This window comes from Carassius carassius, unplaced genomic scaffold (assembly GCF_963082965.1).
Source record: "Carassius carassius unplaced genomic scaffold, fCarCar2.1 SCAFFOLD_93, whole genome shotgun sequence".
In the NCBI taxonomy this organism is placed as follows: Eukaryota; Metazoa; Chordata; class Actinopteri; order Cypriniformes; family Cyprinidae; genus Carassius; species Carassius carassius.
Window position 1 is genome coordinate 79,349 of NW_026775009.1, and position 18,152 is coordinate 97,500.

General features: G+C 36.6%; 2 protein-coding genes across 2 annotated transcripts in view; both read right to left on the reverse strand.

The window, feature by feature from the left end:
* On the reverse strand, window positions 1–4,942 carry LOC132134160 (TM2 domain-containing protein 3-like). The gene is made up of 6 exons (XM_059546941.1): window positions 4,785–4,942; window positions 3,942–4,037; window positions 3,679–3,839; window positions 1,575–1,749; window positions 579–654; window positions 1–452 (listed from the first exon to the last, which is right to left on the reverse strand). The coding sequence occupies exons 1-6, from the start codon at window positions 4,891–4,893 to the stop codon at window positions 287–289; spliced, it is 783 nt and encodes a 260-aa protein (XP_059402924.1). The 5' UTR covers window positions 4,894–4,942; the 3' UTR covers window positions 1–286.
* An 864-nt stretch (window positions 4,943–5,806) lies between these two features.
* The window catches only part of tars3 (threonyl-tRNA synthetase 3), a 13,298-nt gene continuing 952 nt past the window's right edge, over window positions 5,807–18,152 (reverse strand). Inside the window, exons 2-19 of the mRNA XM_059546948.1 lie at window positions 16,773–16,847; window positions 16,378–16,568; window positions 15,178–15,301; window positions 14,971–15,095; window positions 14,778–14,895; window positions 13,686–13,750; window positions 13,527–13,605; window positions 13,212–13,358; window positions 12,162–12,260; window positions 11,912–12,078; window positions 10,013–10,175; window positions 9,575–9,712; window positions 9,415–9,492; window positions 8,573–8,673; window positions 8,394–8,498; window positions 7,083–7,155; window positions 6,195–6,309; window positions 5,807–6,120 (exon numbers count right to left, since the gene is read on the reverse strand). Of these exons, the coding sequence (XP_059402931.1) occupies window positions 5,972–6,120; window positions 6,195–6,309; window positions 7,083–7,155; window positions 8,394–8,498; window positions 8,573–8,673; window positions 9,415–9,492; window positions 9,575–9,712; window positions 10,013–10,175; window positions 11,912–12,078; window positions 12,162–12,260; window positions 13,212–13,358; window positions 13,527–13,605; window positions 13,686–13,750; window positions 14,778–14,895; window positions 14,971–15,095; window positions 15,178–15,301; window positions 16,378–16,568; window positions 16,773–16,847 (2,112 nt within the window). The 3' untranslated portion in view covers window positions 5,807–5,971. The remainder of the gene's footprint in view (window positions 6,121–6,194; window positions 6,310–7,082; window positions 7,156–8,393; window positions 8,499–8,572; window positions 8,674–9,414; window positions 9,493–9,574; window positions 9,713–10,012; window positions 10,176–11,911; window positions 12,079–12,161; window positions 12,261–13,211; window positions 13,359–13,526; window positions 13,606–13,685; window positions 13,751–14,777; window positions 14,896–14,970; window positions 15,096–15,177; window positions 15,302–16,377; window positions 16,569–16,772; window positions 16,848–18,152) is intronic.

Consider the following 18,152-nt stretch of genomic DNA (forward strand, 5'->3'; position numbering starts at 1 on the left):
TCAGGTGAGCACTGTCATCAACCTGACGCTGGTTTAATCAGAAATCAACACTCATAATATATACACACATATATACATATAGCAGTAAAATAAGAAGGACACAGATGAGTTTAGATGCATGCTGTGCATCGCCTGTAGCGCTGCGGTCTTCCTCTGATGGAGTCTGCCAGACGTGCTGCTGAAGAGCAGATGGGAATCTGCCGCAGTGGGAGTTTGGACACAACACGTGCGATTCAGGATGGAAATCTGGGATGGAGGAGTCAGAGTCAGAGTCACATTGGAGCCCTCAGATGTAGAGAGAGCCATCGGCTGGCCCCACGTATCCCACAGCGATCAGCAGCACGTCGATCAGCGTCCAGATGCCCAGACCGCCGAAGCTGAAGAGCTTCCCCAGACCTTCCCTCCACTGGCCCAGATAGAAGCGGTCCGCTCCGAAGCCCCCCAGAGTGACGCTGCGCACACAACACCTCAATAAACACCTTTAATAGCTAGATTTCTATATTTAATGATTCCTGTGAAGGAAGCTCGTACAGGTGTACTCTCATGTTAATGATTCAGAGGAGTGTGAGGTGAATCACCTGAGGGCCAGAGCCGTGGACCACTTATATCCTCCCGTCCAGTTACAGAACAGACGCTTCTGAAACACTCGCTTCCCTGTGAACAACACAACACACGGCAGACACATGATGGAAAACACCTGCTAAAACTCTGAAACATAACAGCAGATGTTGTGAAGAACGCCACTGACTTACAAATATAAGTCTATCGGGACTAGGAACTGTTTGGTACGACACGAGGGAGAGTAAATGATGACAATATTCATTTTTGGGTGAACTGTCCCTTTAACGACTTCTGATGTTAAACCCTTTAAGTGCCACCCTTCATTTTTTTTATATAGATGTGAAAGTGCACGATTCAAACCTAAATTGTTATAATTCATGAACACTTTGGAATACAGAGCTGAGGTTAGACTCTTTTTTTTTTTTTTTTTGAGAAGACAATCTCCAGATTTTTGCAGAAGTGGAATCATTTTAAAATATTAAAGTATCAAAAAGTTAAATTAGTTTAACTGTAAAGAAAACGCAGTGTACCATTTTTTGTTTTATTTTATATAAAATAAATATTTTTCAAAATACGCATCACTATAAAATTAAAGACTTATGTCGAAATAAGTTATGTTTCAAATTTGAAGTTGATGTGAAAAAAAATTGAGATTTTGGGGCGTTGTACCACACACAGCCACCGCTGCCATCAAAACGCCAATGAATTTTTTTTATGTCACAAATATCAATAGACTGCCAAAAGATTTTTAACTCAATCTCCTTTTTCAAAATGGGCAGCTTTCAGAGGATCAATTTTAAGCTTTCAAATGTATAGGTAATTTATGATTATTACTAAGACATGTGAAGGAAAAACAAATATGTGGCCGGTGGCACTTAAGAGGTTAAGTATTCATTTACAGTCATACATTTAAGGTACACATGTGATCAGTTCATGCACTCCCTTTGAATCAAACCCATGACCCTGGTGTTGCTAGCGCAGTCTGTAGTTTATTGTGTGTGTGAGGGTCGTACCCAGGCAGTGCACGTGCTCCAGGACCTTACAGATGGCGTTATAGCGTCTGCGTGGACACGACACCGTCATGCAGCTGGTGGAGTCGGAGCAGCGGTACTGAGACGGATCCAGCTGCCAACAGAAGCGACAGTCCAGCGTGAGCGAGAAGTTCAGCTGCGGCCGACTCGGATCGCTCTGAAACACACACAGGGATGCAACAAGTGCATCAGGCATCTGAGCTCTTCTCAGGAAACAACCAACAGATTACTTGATTACTAAACCTGGCAATCCAGTTGATTTCAAAAGTGCACAGATGTGTGTGTATAAAGCATATAATCTACTTCACAAATGCATTTAGAGGCTGTTAGAAATTCAGTCAGTATGACATCAGGGAAACAATCATGTTTAAGTGAAAATAGAAATAAATGATGCATATCTATCAAAAGGAGTGCAATCGAGGAATAACTGGTGAGGAATTGAGAATGTGAAGCTCACTTAAAAAAAAAAAAAAATTTATATATTTAATTATTGATAAAGTTTAGGGTTATTATAGTTAGCTTACCCCGTAAACAAAACAAAAAAAATGAATTACTTGAAATAAATGCTAACTCAAATAAAACAGAATATAATTTACATATTATTTTTTTTTCAGTTGTTATCATGTTCTCATTTTCATTTAGTTTATCTTGATCTTGAATAACTAAACCTAAAACTGAAATAGACATAAATAAAAACTATATGTGCATAAAGACAAAAAAAGAATCATAAAAGTTACAAACACAGAATAAAATTAATAATTTGTATATTGAATATTTCATGTAATTCAAGGTAATTAAAACTAAACTAAATCCAAAAAATATTTGCATTACTTGCAATAAAACAAATGTTGACTGAAATAAATAATATAAAATGAAAACTTATTTATTTGAAGCTCATTTTATCTTAAGCTTCTCATTTCCATTTAGTTTACCTGCATGTTTAATGCAAATTAAACTGAAATAAAAATCCATTTTCTTGCATACATACAGTTTTGAACACGCACACAAGAAAGGTTTTCATGCTCTCCAGAAACTATTCACATGCACACGTGAATATTTACCATGCTTACTAGTTTTATATACTATAACACATTTCCTTTTTGCGTCACTGCCATCTTACGATGAAGAAAGCATGGATGCACAGGAACAAACAGAGATATATTTGATCAAAATCTAATATCAGCAGAGAAACTATGTCACGAAATGGGCTGACGGCACAATACGGCTGTGTGCATCGTCCTATTCGCCAAGTTCAATGGTCTATAAAAAGACTTGTTCTGTAAAAAATAGTGTTCAAAATGTGGCTTTTGTTAGTGCAGTGCCTTATATTTCAAAGCCTCAGGTCTGCTTTAACACACACTCCGTGGCAGCCAGAAAACACACTGTGAAATGGGCTGATGATGCAACTGATGGATCAGTGTGTATTGTCCTGTGCTAAGTTTAATAGTTTGTTGTGCACAGTAAAGTCTGTATATTTTTTAGTTTTGTAAAAAACCTTTTAAGAATACGGAGCAAAAAAAAAGCAATATAACCTGCAAAAAATGCACCTTGAATTCATTCAGTGCTTGACAATCACTAAACAGCTGCCATGAAAACACACTTCTTGTACAATGCATTTATTTTCATTTTATTATTTATTAACATTTATAAAGCGGATAGTTCCGGTCCTTGACTCTGATTGGCTGAGACGCGTTCAAAGCTGCTGTAAATTACAAAGTAACAAAGTAACATACACCTTTGTTTACATTTGTGTGTTGCTCGGCAACCACTCTGTTACAACCACAACTGTTTCTGAGGAGCTACATTGTTTGGTGGAAGAATACTGTTTTTATTAATATCTTTACACTTTATTGGCTCTGTTTTATTTTGTGAAACCTTACTACGTATAATAACGCTTTATAAAAGCCCTGTGGAGCTGTGGTTTACAGTGTTTTTATAACAGCTAAAGGGCATTATTACGCACAACTTTTCTATTATAGAAAACTAGATGTGGGCAGGAGTCTGGAAATGCTAATATTTTTCCATACTCTGCTTACTTTTCTAGACCTCGAATCAAATTACTATTTTTTCCAAACTGAAATCTCACCACACAGTGGACGCCTGCTTTGGCTCTGCAGGTGAAGTTGGCCGGCCGGCCGTAGCTGCAGTTGTGATGAAACGAGCAGATGATGCAGTCGGCCGGGAGTCTGGAGCACTGACCGCCGCTGGGACACCTGGACAGGTCATCATCGGTGACCGCTGGGGCAGCTGAACACACACACACACACACACACACACACAGCAGGTGTTCATGCTGGACACTCCACATTAATCTGCTGAAGCTCAGGACTGAGGTGGAGTCTCACTCACCAGAGGATGAGGTCAGAGCCACCGGACTGGTCATCACCGGGCTCTGCTGGGCCGTGTACGGCGTCTCCTGACCCACGTGAGGAGAGCTCAGATACGCTGAGAGAGAGAGAGAGAGAGAGACAGAGAGAGAGACAGAGAGAGAGAGAGAGAGAGACAGAGAGAGACAGAGAGAGAGAGAGAGAGAGAGAGAGACAGAGAGAGACCAATAGCAATAGCACTATATTTATTGATTCGTTTAATCTGTTAATTTACACAATAATAAAACAAAACATTATGTTGAATAATAATAATTAATATTATTATTAAATACTATTTTTATTTTACAATACAATAGTATTATTATTGCAATATTGCAACTTAATATTAAAATGTAAATATTTTGAATACTAAAAATGAAAAGATGTATTATTATTATTGTGTAGCCTTACTGAATTATGTATTGCTCTTAGCTGACCACAAGCCTGCTTAAAGCTTCTCTTTTATTGATAAAGGATTTATAAACGATCATCATTACAAATCTGTGAAGATATCCATGCATTAAACATATTTTAGAGACAGGTGTAAACACCAGACAGTCTGACTATAGAATACTGTAATTATACCACGATACCACAATGCTATCAGTAATACTATCATACTTTACACATATACTGTACAGATACCATGGTATGTTCTGGTAAGAAAACGTATATACTCTAGTATTTACACGGTACGCCAGTAACTCAAATGAGACCGTGATTTTACTGGTTTACGGTAACGTTACCAAAAACACGGTAACACAGTCCAAACACGGAGAGCACAGCCGTTACCGTGCAGTGCTAGTGTTCGAGTTTGGCTTCTTACCGATCGCACATGTGGAGTAAATGTCGAGCAGCAGCAGAAACAGCATCACATACGAGCTCATGATGTTCCGTACGCGCTCAAAAACCCGTTTCAGTCCGTTCGCCGTCATCCCGAACACCGCCGTGAACTTCCGGCTTCCGCTCACATAAAAGTCCCAACGGCTGATCACCTTGCTTCAGAATAAAAGTCCAACCAAGCACGATAAAGAAAGATTGCTTCGTTCATTTTAGCATTGTTTAGAATTCAAGTTCTCCTTTTGTAAAAAAAATATATATATTACATATTTGTTTCTGCCATTAACCTTGCTCTGTTTGTATTCATAAATTTTGTAACAATAAAATAATAATTAGAACTGTTTCATCATATTATTCTGATTTCTGAAGATCACGTGACACTGAAGACTGGAGGGATGATGCTGAAAATACAGCGGAGCATCACAGAAATAAATTACACTTTAACAGATATACACATAGAAAACAGCTGTTATAAATTGCAATAACATTTCACATTTTTATAATATTTTTGATCAAATAAATGCAGCCTTGGTGAGCAGAAACATACTGAGCCCCGTACATGACATGCAGGAAAAAAATAGTAGACTAAATCATGTGCACGATTTACTAATTCATTCCCTCACTGTACTAAAACCTGAACACGATTACTATTGCATTCCCTCGATTATTTCGTTCACTCAATCTATAAATTGTGCGCATGATTTACTAATTCTTTCCCTCGATTTGCTAAATCATGGGGGGAACGAATTAGTAAATCGTGCGCACAATTTATTTATTTTTTCTTGCATGTCATGTGCGGGGCTCCGTAGAAAACAAATACATAAAAAATCATAATGTTTTCAAATTTTTGTCGAGTACTGTGATTTAAGCTTAAGGGAATTATAAAATGACTAATAAAAACAGACTAATATGGTATCATTGTTAGTATATTAGTATACTTAATATTTTTTTATTTTTATATAAATATTTGATTGACATTATCAAATGCACGAATGATGACACATGATGGTGATTCTTTGAGTCTTTATTGCAAACCTTCAGAACTTCCACACCAAACCATCATTTAACAACCAACGAACAAAACCCTCCATTCACAGAACATCCTCTTTTCCCTTTCATCCTCCACGTCTCAGAGTTTCCCTTCATCCTGCACATCAGTGATGCTCATCTGTCTCAGAAGTCCTCCTCGGCGCTGCGACAGCGGGACAGTCTGAGGAGCGTCAGTCTCTCCATCACCTCCTCTACGCTCAGCTCTCCGTGCACCTTGTTGTCTCTGGTTCTGACGTTCACACTATTAGCCGCACGCTCCTTCTCGCCCACCACTGCACAACAAACACACATCAGAGCGTGCATTCATGAGAGGAGCATCAAACTCACGCAGACGCTGGCTTCTTACCCAGGATGAAGTTGTACTGCGCCAGCTGCGCGTTTCTGATCTTCTTGTTCAGAAGACAACTAGAGTCCAAATCAGCATCGGCCATAAAACCAGCTTCCACAAACCGCTTACAGACCTGGAACAGGAGGAAGACCAAGGAAGGTATTCGGGAATCTCACCGATTCATCAGACGAGAACAAAACCTGAGCTTAAGCTCAATAATGACACTATTGTCTTTTCATTAAAGAATCTGCATTTATCTCATATTTGTGTCCCTGGAGCACAAAACCAGCCTTAAGTGTCAATTTTTCAAAAATGAGATTCATACATCATCTGAAAGCTGAATAAATCATCTTTCCAATGATTTGTGGTTTGTTAGGAGGACAATATTTGAAAATCTGGAATCTGAGGGTGCAAAAAAATCTAAATATTGAGAAAATTGCCTTTAAAAGTGGTTAGCAATGCATATTACTAATCAAAAATAAAATTTTAATCCATTTATGGTAGGAAATTTACAAAATCTTTACTTAATATCCTAATGATTTTTGGCATAAAAAAAATTATAATTTTGACCCATACAATTATATTTTTGGCTATTGCTACAAATATACCCAAGAGACTTAAGGCTGCTTTTGAGCTCCAGGGTTAAAAATGATAAAGTTTGCAAAGCAAGAAATGCAGAATAACTTAAATAACTTTAGAAATAAAGACGACTCATCTAAAACCTGCTCATTTTGCTCACCAGAAATTAATTTCACATTATTTTCTATTATTATGGACATGCACTGAAGAAGGGTTCACAATAAGAACCTTTTCAGCTTTAATTTGACTTTAAAAACAACAGGCAGCAGGTTCTGAGCATCTCCACAGTCTGTAGTTCAGTGACTGATCTCAGAGCAGATGTTGTACCTGTGTGGCGTACGCTTCGAGAGATGGGTTCACAGGCACCAGCATCACCTGACGTGGAGACAACCACAGCGGCCTGCCCACACCCACACCCACACCCACACACACACACACACACACACACACACACACACACACAGCTTAAACAGCTTTTCTGAGCCAACAGGAACTCATTGTACAGTGTTCCCACTTTTCTGACATCACTGGAGATGTTATGTAATGCTGCTCAATGTGATGTAGTTTTGTTACTGAAGGAAAAGGAAGACTCATTATATATGCAAAGAGGTTGGCCAATCACAGCAAAATATTAACATATGGGGGTCTTAAAAGACAGCAGCAAAACTAGTTTTTAATGTAACCGTGATTAAAGGATCTGAGAGATAATTATAAATGGTTGTAAAAACTAAATTGTTTTGAGATATTGTATTATTTATTATCATTTATAAAGTGGATAGTTCCGGTCCTTGACTCTGATTGGCTGAGCCACGTTCAAAGCTGCTGTAAATTACAAAGTAACATACACCTTTGTTTACGTTTGTGTGTTGCTCGGCAACCACTCTGTTACAACCACAACTGATTCTGAGGAGCTACATTGTTTGGTGGAAGAATACTGTTTTTAATCATATCTTTACACTTTATTTGCTCTGTTTTATTTTGTGAAACCTTAGTACGTAAAGTGAATAACCGTTTATAAAGCCCTGTGGATCAGTGGTTTACAGTGAATTTATAACAGCTTCTTGGAGCTTATTGCTTATTTCATTCCTTATTTTAAAGTTTTAGTAATTTTGTTATGTGCTTTTATCACATTTATTTTTGCTTTTAAAATAAGTTAATTTACTGTCATTTTTATCTCAGTTTTAGCACTTTAACTTATTTTGCTGCTTCTGGTGCCTTCAAAATAAAAGTCCTATTAAATTTTCTATAATGCCCCATTAAACATCCACAAATAACATGGAAGTTGAATGTGCTTCAAATGAAAATAATTTTTTGTCTTTCTTTTCCAGAATATGATATTTAATATGTTAAATATTGTATTTTTCAAATAATCTTCACTATCAGCCAACTGGTTTGAATCCGATGTAACACTTGATAATTTCCTCAACACAAAGTATATGACTGCACCTGACCTGAACCACTCAAATATCACAGTTACTACAATAAAACTAGTATTAATTACAACTCAAAGTTATTTCATTTATTGCAAAGATTCTGAAAGCCTCTTGACAATTTAAAGGAGAACTGTAAAAACCACAATTACCGGAATCGATTTCTTCGTTTTAGTTAAGAATAATTGAAACTGTTTGTGCCACTCACCATTTCCCGGCGTAGTTCTCAGTGAGGATGGCGATCATCCTCTCCACAGAGCCCAGGATGGCGCGGTGAATGATCACCGGTCTGTCCTTGTCATCGCCGTCTCTCCTGCAGCGGTTCAGACGGTTAAACTCTGATTCACTGCCGTGAGAGCGTTCACATCCAGTCTGAGCTCTACTCACCCCACATACGTCAGGTTGAAGCGGATGGGAAGCTGGAAATCCAGCTGGATCGTGGCACACTGGTGATAACGGCCGATGGCGTCTTTAATCTTAATGTCAATCTACAACACAAGAGACGAGTAATCATATGCTTATGTCATTTTTAAATACATTTCTATTTTGCTTTTATTTAGTTAATTTTTTTAAATCTAATATATATATATATATATATATATATATATATATATATATATATAAAAAGAAATTTCAGCTTTGAATGTGTTCTCAAAAACCAAAAAAGCCAAATGTGTGAAACTAAGGTCATTAGGATATTAAGTAAAAATCATGTTCCATGAAGATATTTTGTAACTTTTCAACCGTAAATATATCAAAACTTAATTTTTGATTAGTAATATGCTTTGACAAATTTAAGATGATTTTAGATTGTTTTGCTCCCTCAGATTCCAGATTTTCAAATAGTTGTATCTCAGACAAATATTGTCGGATCCTAATAAACCATCCACCAACAGAGAGTTTATTTATTCAGCTTTCAGATGATGTTTAAAACTCAATTTTGGAAAATTGACACTTTAGACTGGTTTTGTGGTCCATGGTCACAAATATCTTTTATATATATATATATATAGTTTGTCAGTAATCTATTTAGCTTTAATTTATTTCAGTTTAAGTAATGTAAGTACAAGTGGTTTAAAGAAAAAGTTTTTCATTTGATGTAATATATATATATATATATATATAAAACAATAAATATACATTATAATCATATAATATTAGATTAATTTTATTTCATTTTTATTGATTTTTGATGTATGAAGAGAAAATCAGTGTGAATGATTTCTGACCTTTGGTCCATAAAAAGCCCCGTCTCCTGGATTGAGCTTCCATGGCTCTCCGAACTCATTCAGGCTGTTCTCCAGTTGCTAAGAAATAAAAACTCAGTCAGTACTGCACAAAATGTCAGTTCAAATGTCAAAGACAGCAGGAAAAATGCTATTCTGGAACCTTCTCGGCTTGATTCCACACAGCAATATCGCCCAGAAACTTCTCCGGACGTGTGGAGAGATGCAGCTGGAAGGAGAAGCCGAAGACATCGTAGACGCAGCGCAAGAAATCCAGACAGCCTTTCATCTCCGACTCGATCTGAAACACATGAGCAAACAATTCGGTTCGGTCTCTTTTAAGAGGTCTTCATTGAAGGCATTACAGGTACATGTGGGTTTTGCGGTGTCGTTTTTTTTTAAAATTCATTTCATTTAGTTGAAAATTCATGTACTAAAATAACCAAAACTAAAATAAAATTCATAAAAACAACAAAAACTAATAAAAATGAGAAAAGGTCACAATAAAATGTAACTTTTACTAAAATTTAAATGAAAAAAAAAGTCAATATTAAAGTGAAATTAATTAAAAATATTCTAGTATCTCAAAGGATCGCTGCACCTGATCCATAGTGCAGAATATATGAGCGTCGTCCTGCTGGAAGCGCCGGACTCTCGTGAGGCCCGTCAGTGTTCCTGAGAGCTCATTACGATGCAACACGCCAAAATCAGCCAGTCTGAGAGGAAGTTCACGCCAGGAGCGCGGCCGATGACCGAACATCAGACTGACAGACAGAGAAAGATCAGGAGAGATGAAGGACGGAGAGAAGCAGATAACGCTCGATTCAAAACAAGAATCTATGCATGAGCAGAGAGAGAATATTCAACTACATTGATCCAGACAGCTTTAACAATCAGTTCAACCAAGAATAAACCAATAAAGTGATCATCGAACAGAACATTATGCTATATTTCAATGTAAAAAAAATGGTGCCGACCATTTATTGTCAAGATATGATTTCATAGCATGCATTTTTGTCTTTAAGGCATTACACTACAGGAAGCCCAGTGTTTTTTCATGCAATGGTCAATTTTGAGATTTTGGTCTATTTTGCTTCCATAACACGTCTTCATTCAGACTAGTGGGGGAAAAAAAGAGCCTTTATCTATTCGCGCCAGTATATTTTTAAAATTGCAATTTATATCTTTAAAAGTTTGTATCTCCACTGTAGCAGCACTTACATAAACCAAAACTTACAGTTTTATTCCTCTCTATATTCTGAAGGGTTTGTTCATATATCATTCACACTGCTTTATACAACATTTTATTCCTAAAAATCACAGAGAAAATGCACATCTTTAATTACTGTGAGTTTGTTTGTCCACTTCAGCAACACTTACAAACACTAAAAATTACAGTTCTCTCTATATCACAAAGGTTTTTACTGAGGGGTTGGTTCATAAATCATTCACCTGGTTTTATTATTGAACTTTATCTATTCGCGTCTGCAGATTTTTAATTGCAATTCTTACCTTTAAAAGTTTTTTTTCCCACAACAGCAACACTTTCATTCTCTAAACTTTACAGGTTTATTCCTCTCTATATTCTGAAGTGTTCTACCAAAGGGTTTGTCCATATATCATTCACAATGATTTTTACAACACTTTATCCCTAAAAACATGGCAAAAACGCATATCTTTATATTGTTTTTATATCTTCAAATAGTTTTTCTCCACTTCAGCAGCATTTACAAATACCAAAACTTAGAGATTTATTCCTCTCTATATTCTGAAAGTTTTTACTGAGGGGTTTGTTAATATATCATTCACTTGGATTTATTATTGTACTTTATCTATATGTGTCAGTAGATTTTCAATTGCAATTTATACCCTTACAAGTTTGTTTCTCCACTTCAGCAGCACTTATACACAACAAATTTTAGAGTTTTATTCCTCTCTTTTGTCTGAAGGCTTCTACCAAGGTGTTTGTTCATATTTCATTCACAATGATTTATACAACATTTAATTCCTAAAAACATGGCAAAAACGCATATCTTTATATTGTTTTTATATCTTCATATAGTTTTTTCTCCACTTCAGCAGCTTTTACAAATACCAAAACTTAGAGTTTTATTACTCTCTATTGTCTGAAGGTTTTTACTGAGGGGTTTGTCCTCATATCATTTACATGGATTTCTACAACATAAAACATGGTGGAAACACAGTGTTTATTTTTTGTCGGTTGAAAGCATTTTCTGATTTCTGGAGAGATAAAAAGAAAAATCCAAAATCCCCTCTATAAAAACCTTTAACTCTAGTATGTCTCCAACATCAAACATAAGTATTCAACCTGGCTTTATGTCTAGATGCGAATGAGTGCATATTTAACTTTCTTAAATGTACTGTTATTATTCAACTGGGGAAATATGGTGAGCTCTATTAGATAATGTTTTTACCATGTTCACCTGTAGTGTCTTGCCTTTAGAGGTTAAATCTAATCGAGCACAGAGTTGTGGTTTACCAGTGTCCAGGGCAGTTCATGGGCTTCAGAGCGAAGACGTCCTGCTCAACAGGGAAGGAGAACATGTTTTCACTGTAGTGCTGCCAGTGACCCGAGGTCTCCCACAGTTTGCTGTTATAGATGTTCGGAGATGCCACCTCCTGGAAGCCACGTCTGCTGTACTCCTCCTGCACACACACACACCATGAACGGTGCTGTGGGATTTAGCATTTGACTGTGCTTTAGTTTGAGCTCGTATGCTGAGACGTACCCTGATGAACTCCGTCAGCGTGTTGTAGATATAAGCTCCTCGTGGCAGAAAGAAGCAGCTTCCTGGACTCAGATCATGGAAGAAGAAAAGTTCTTGATCCTGTAAATCACACCATGAGAGAGCGAGATCTTAACAAGCTCCTTGAGTCACACATGAGGAGGAAGTGACATGCGTCGCTCCACGGGAGGTGAAGAGACACATCTGATTGGACAAACTGGCTCCAATTTAAAATAACCACAGGAAGTACAATTCAAGATAATGTACTATAAACCATATGGCACAGCTATTATATGCAGTATAGAGGATTATAATGAGGTAAGAGAGCTCAAGTAATGAGGGATGAAAAGCAAAACCTGTTAGTTTTGTGTAATTAGGAGCTTTCAGCTGAACAGAACAAGACGGACACCAACTGATCCTCACAGGAGCCGAGAAACACATTCACTCACCGTCATTAAGAGACACACGTCACACAGGCAAAAATAAATCAAGAAAAGCTGTTCACAATTAAAAAAAATTTAACAGCTCATTCTGAAATCAACATGATGAAAATTAACTACATTTTTGCATTTTCTAAACAAAATTAATTTTGCATTTCTTTAAAAAAAATGCACTACATGACACAAGGGTCTATGGAAGTGAAATGGTAATCATTAATTAAATCATAAAAGTTGTATTACAATAAATAATTATCATATAAAGCAAACAAAATAAAACACTAATATTAGTTAAATTATAAAAATGTAAATTTTAAATAAATATATTTAAAATAAAACAATCATCAAAATAAAATACTAATATTAAATAATAAAAATGTCAAATTAAAATAATTTGTTTAAATAAAACAAATAAAAATAAATAACTAAATTTTAAAAACAAAAAAATTAAAGTAAATAATTTTCATCAACATATATAAAATCAAAATAAAACACTTTATAAGTCATAAAATATCTAAAAATAAAACAATAATTAATAGTCATAAAGACACTAAAATGTTTTAAACACTTAACCAGAGGGAATCCTTTATTTTTTACAGCTCTGACTCTCACGCACCTTCCCGATCTTGCGATGGTCTCTGTTTTTAGCTTCTTCCTGGAAACGTTCCCATTCCTTCAGCATTTTGCTGTCAGGAAAAGAGATCCCGTAGATCCTCTGGAGCGTCTCCATGTCCGAACGGCCTTCCCAGTACGTGGATGAATTCTGAACAATATCACAATATCACATTATAAAGCAACTCTAAAGCATCTGGACTTGCATTTATTTTACATCAATCACTACCAACTTGCTAGTGCTACTAAAAACAGAAGTATACAAGTTGTTTAAGATCATATCAAAACCTGTAAGAGTGATCTAAAGGTGTCTGAGTACCTTATAGATCCTGAGCGCTTTGATTTTGCCGGTGTGCCGTACATGCGGTCCGCGGCACAGATCGATCAATGGACCGCACCTATCAGAGGAATAGTATCTATTCATGATGGAAAGAGGCGTTATAGCATCCGTACGGAGAAAGCAGATGTCCTGCGTTACCTGTAGACGGTGGTGGTGGGAGTGGAAACCTTCTCATTCAGGATCCGACACTTGAACTTGTTGTACTAGAAAAATAAAAGCAAATGAAATATTTTCATTTTATTTTCTCAGCCTCCAGAGAAAAACACTGTGCCAGGTTGATCAGATGACAATATCGTTGGACTATGATTTAACGTGATGTATACCATGGTACTAAATAAATAACATATTCATATGCAATCTTAAATATGGATTTTCGAACAAGAACATAATTAAAGAAATGGTTGTAAATGTAGGGTAGTAGAAAATGTGTTTAATTTTTCACAAAATTATATGTTTTCTGATTTTATTTTTCTGGAGTCCATTCCAACGGATTAATTACATGATTATTATTTTTTTTATAATATAATTTTTATAATTTTCAAACTATGAAATGTGTTTTGTTTTTTTGCTCAAATTATTAAAACATTTTCTAGATTCCATTTTAAGAGTTTAATTAAATTATAATAACCAAAAATCATATATAATCAATAAAATTTCAAAAGCTTTTAATATTAATTTGTAATAATTTTTTCAAATTGTATCAATAATAAGGGCCCTATGAAATTTAAAAAAATTCTAGAAATTCTACATTCTTTGTTTTATGGTTTATATAAAATTATCAAATACAGTGGTAATCAAGTGAAAAAGTAACAATTCTAGCGTAGAAACCATTTTCACTCAGTAAATTCAATTCAATTCAATTCAAATAAATGCTACTAAATTGCAATTAATTACAAAGAAACATCAAGCAACAAACTGAAATAAATGTGCGTAAAGTAAGTAAACTTACGGTTTTTTTTTATTTAGGGTTAGAAAATTCTTTTACAAAAAATTAAAAGAAGAACGAAAAATTTGATATTAGTAATTTGTAATAATTTGATATGTTTTAATAAATTACATTATTATTCGTATTATTATTACTTTGAGAAGTACAGTCTACAGTACAGGAATATATTTCTGTAATAATTTCTTCAATTTAAACCAAAGTTTTATTTTTGCAGGCTGTAGTGAAGACTGTTGACTGTTCACTGTGATGGAGTAACTATTAAAGCAAACGGAGCGATTCTTCACCTTAAACATCTCCAGCAGCGTCTCCTTACTGATCTCCAGTCTCTCAAAGGGCTGCTTGTCCTTCATGATGCTCCTGCAGATGTTCTCCAGATCTCCAAACTCTGTGCTGGACACTCCTCTGTGAACAAACAGCAGATACATGGATCTACAGGAGCTCTGGTCAGATCAGACAGATTTCGAACACCTCACTCACTTCTGTCCGTCCAGGAACATGTCGTAGTAGAAGCCGTTTTCGATGGGCGGCCCGTAGCACAGGCATCCGCCGTAGAACTGCTCCATGGCCTCGCCGAGGACGTGAGCGCTGGAGTGCCAGTAAACCTGAGACACACAACAACAACAGTTCATTAACATTCAGATATATATTCAGTAGTCAAGTATGGAAGTGTGGGGAGTAACTGACGGCCTGTGCGTCCTCGTGGTCGAAGCGCAGCAGCTCCAGACTGCAGTCGGTCTGTAGCGGCCGGTCCAGATCCCACAGCTCTCCGTTCACACGCGCGATCACACAACTGTCCGCCAGGGCCTGACTACACACACACACACAAATCAACAACATCAACACTCTTATATGCAGCAGAACATTTAATGCATTTGTAAGGCTGTGAATGGTAAAAGAGGTGCAAAACCTTTAGCATTGCAAAATTAATGCAATGCATGTCTCTGTGGATAAAAGCATCTGCCAGATTTAAATATTATACTACTAAATAGTAATAGATTTATAGATATAAAAAAAATAAACAAAATATCAGTGATAGATCTTTAAAAAAAAAAAAAAGTAATATATAAATTTTTCGGGGGTAATGATGGGGTTATTATCCATATCTAAAATTAAGAGCATGAAAAACATTCCATTTCCACATTTCCATTACTTCGAATAAAAAAATTAAAAAGTATGAATTTAAAAGAACTGAAAAAATAGGAAGAAATATTTCCTTTTTTACTGTTATTTTAATAAATCACCATGGCAACACTGTTCAAGATATCCAAAATCCGTTTGCAATTTCGAATCTTCTGTATATTGGCATCATGTTGACAAAGATTGGTGTGAATTGCATGATTCTCCTAAGAGGAGTATGCAATAATGCACAGCCTGAATTTTCCAAAAATCCACATTCAAACCAAAATTGCCGACTTCCTGTTTGTTGTAGCTAATGACTGTAAATTAGAAAGTTGTTCGGATCAATGAGAACAATATATGTACCGAGTTTGGTGTCTGTAGGAAAAACGAACTCCTCCCATAGATCGCCTCTGCCTTTTTCTCATTTCTCGCCATAATTTTGTCGCCTTGCCACAGTCAAACCATTCATTGCAATTTTGCATCCCCCATGAGTCTTGATAATGTCTTTAGATCATGTTGACCCAGTTTGGTAGCAATCAGATGAAAACCCTAAGAAGAGCTCCCTAGGGGCTTAGGCCCTAAAAATAACAACTCATTCAAAATATTGATACTATAATAATATCTCACTCTGAACAACACTGAATTGGACCAGTGTGTACCCTATTCATGGAAAGTTTCAATAGAGCTCCTCAAATACATCATCTTGTGTCAGATTTGAGTTTTTTTTTCCCGCATGTAACATGCATGAAGAGTAAATGCTCTCACCTGATGGCACAGGCCAGCTGATACGGGCTGCTGACCCAAGCTGTGGCCTTCATTGTCTGTCCATCAGGCAGCTGGACTCTGATGGATTGACCGCCAGCTGCCCGCTCCGCCAGAAGAGCATCGCTCTCCTTCTTCAGCTGCTCATAAAGCTGCAAACGACCAGATACGAACGCAGGCCATGGGTTCAGCTGCTCCGGTTCATGAGAGAGAGAGAGAGAGAGAGAGAGAGAGAGAGAGAGAGAGAGAGAGAGAGAGAGAGAGGCGATTTGGTCAGTATATGGTATAATATGAGCTCTGAGAGCAGCTTAAAAGTCACATGAATGATGCAATGACACAGCAATCATGCTGATCGTGTGTGTGTGTGTGTGTGTGTGTGTGTGTGTGTGTTAGTGCACCTCTGCCTTCTCTTTCTCCTTCTTTTTTTTCTCTTGAACATTTGAAGCACAGGATCGAGACGGAGCAGCTTTCTGCTGAAACACACAAAAACAAACACATTCAATCATTATGCAGTATTGCCTGTGTATTAATGAACAGCACATTCATGCTTAGTTCTTTGTGTCTAATTGGCAGAATGACATGAATTTAAGTTCATACAAAAAAAATGTAAACATTTACATTCATGCATTTAGCAGACCCTTTTATCAAAAGCAACTAACAATTTTTTTTTTTTATTATTTACCTACATACCTACAAGCAGAGATGTATAGTAACGAAGTAGAACTACTTCATTACTGTACTTAAGTACTAAAATGCGGCATCTGTACTTTAGAGTATAATTTTTTTCTCCTACTTCCAATTTTACTTCAGTACATATTTTCGATGAGTTTAATACTTTTACTCCGATATTTTTTTATGTGCTGCATCGTTACTCGTTACAATTATAAAAATGTTACGAATCATTCCATTACAAACAGAACTGTAGATGGCAGGTTTGATGAAGCTGGCACATCATTGAGCGAATCAAGCGATTAAGAAGACTGCGCGTGCTGACTGAACTGCTGTGAAGAGAGAGATGAACACCGAGCCGAGCCAGATAATGACTCGTTCACGAGTCAAGAACCGGTTGCATCGGTTTTCGAATCACCAGTAGTTCTTTCTGACAGTTCGATTCCATAAACCAGTTGAAGAAAACAGTTCACCGGTTCTTTTGCGCTCGACGTAATGACGTCATTGGCGTTGACTGCAAGCCTTCGGTTTACCCGCGCTCATAACATTAGCACCGAATCAGTTCAGAATCAATCACCAAAAGAATCAGTTCGGTTCAGACGCTCTGTGTGTCGGTTTGCTTTCACGCTGAATCACACATGCGCAGTATCACCAGTTCCTCGATTCTCGAATCGGACACGTCTGACAGAAAGGTTCTTGACCACTGATCTATTAAATAAGTTATATATATAGATCAGTGTTCTTGACTCGTGAACGAGTCAGTCTGTTGTTCGTTATCTGGCTCAGCTCGGTGTTCATCTTCAGTTCTCTCTTCACATCAGTTCAGTCAGTCACTGTTTGAGTAAATGAATTACTCCGGGATATTGGTTTGTTTTAACTCAGAGGGAGTGTCAGCAACATTAAACAAGTTAACAGCTTAAGTCATTTGTGGATTAATGCGTATTGGAGACGCGAACCGTTTAAAACGATTCAGTTCGATTTGCTGAACTGTTTCAAAAAGATCCGGTTACATCGAATGATTCATTCGCGAACCGGATATCACAAACTGCTTTGTTTTGAACTCTCTCTTACAACAGACACGGAAGAGAAAAAATATTCTAACTGACCCT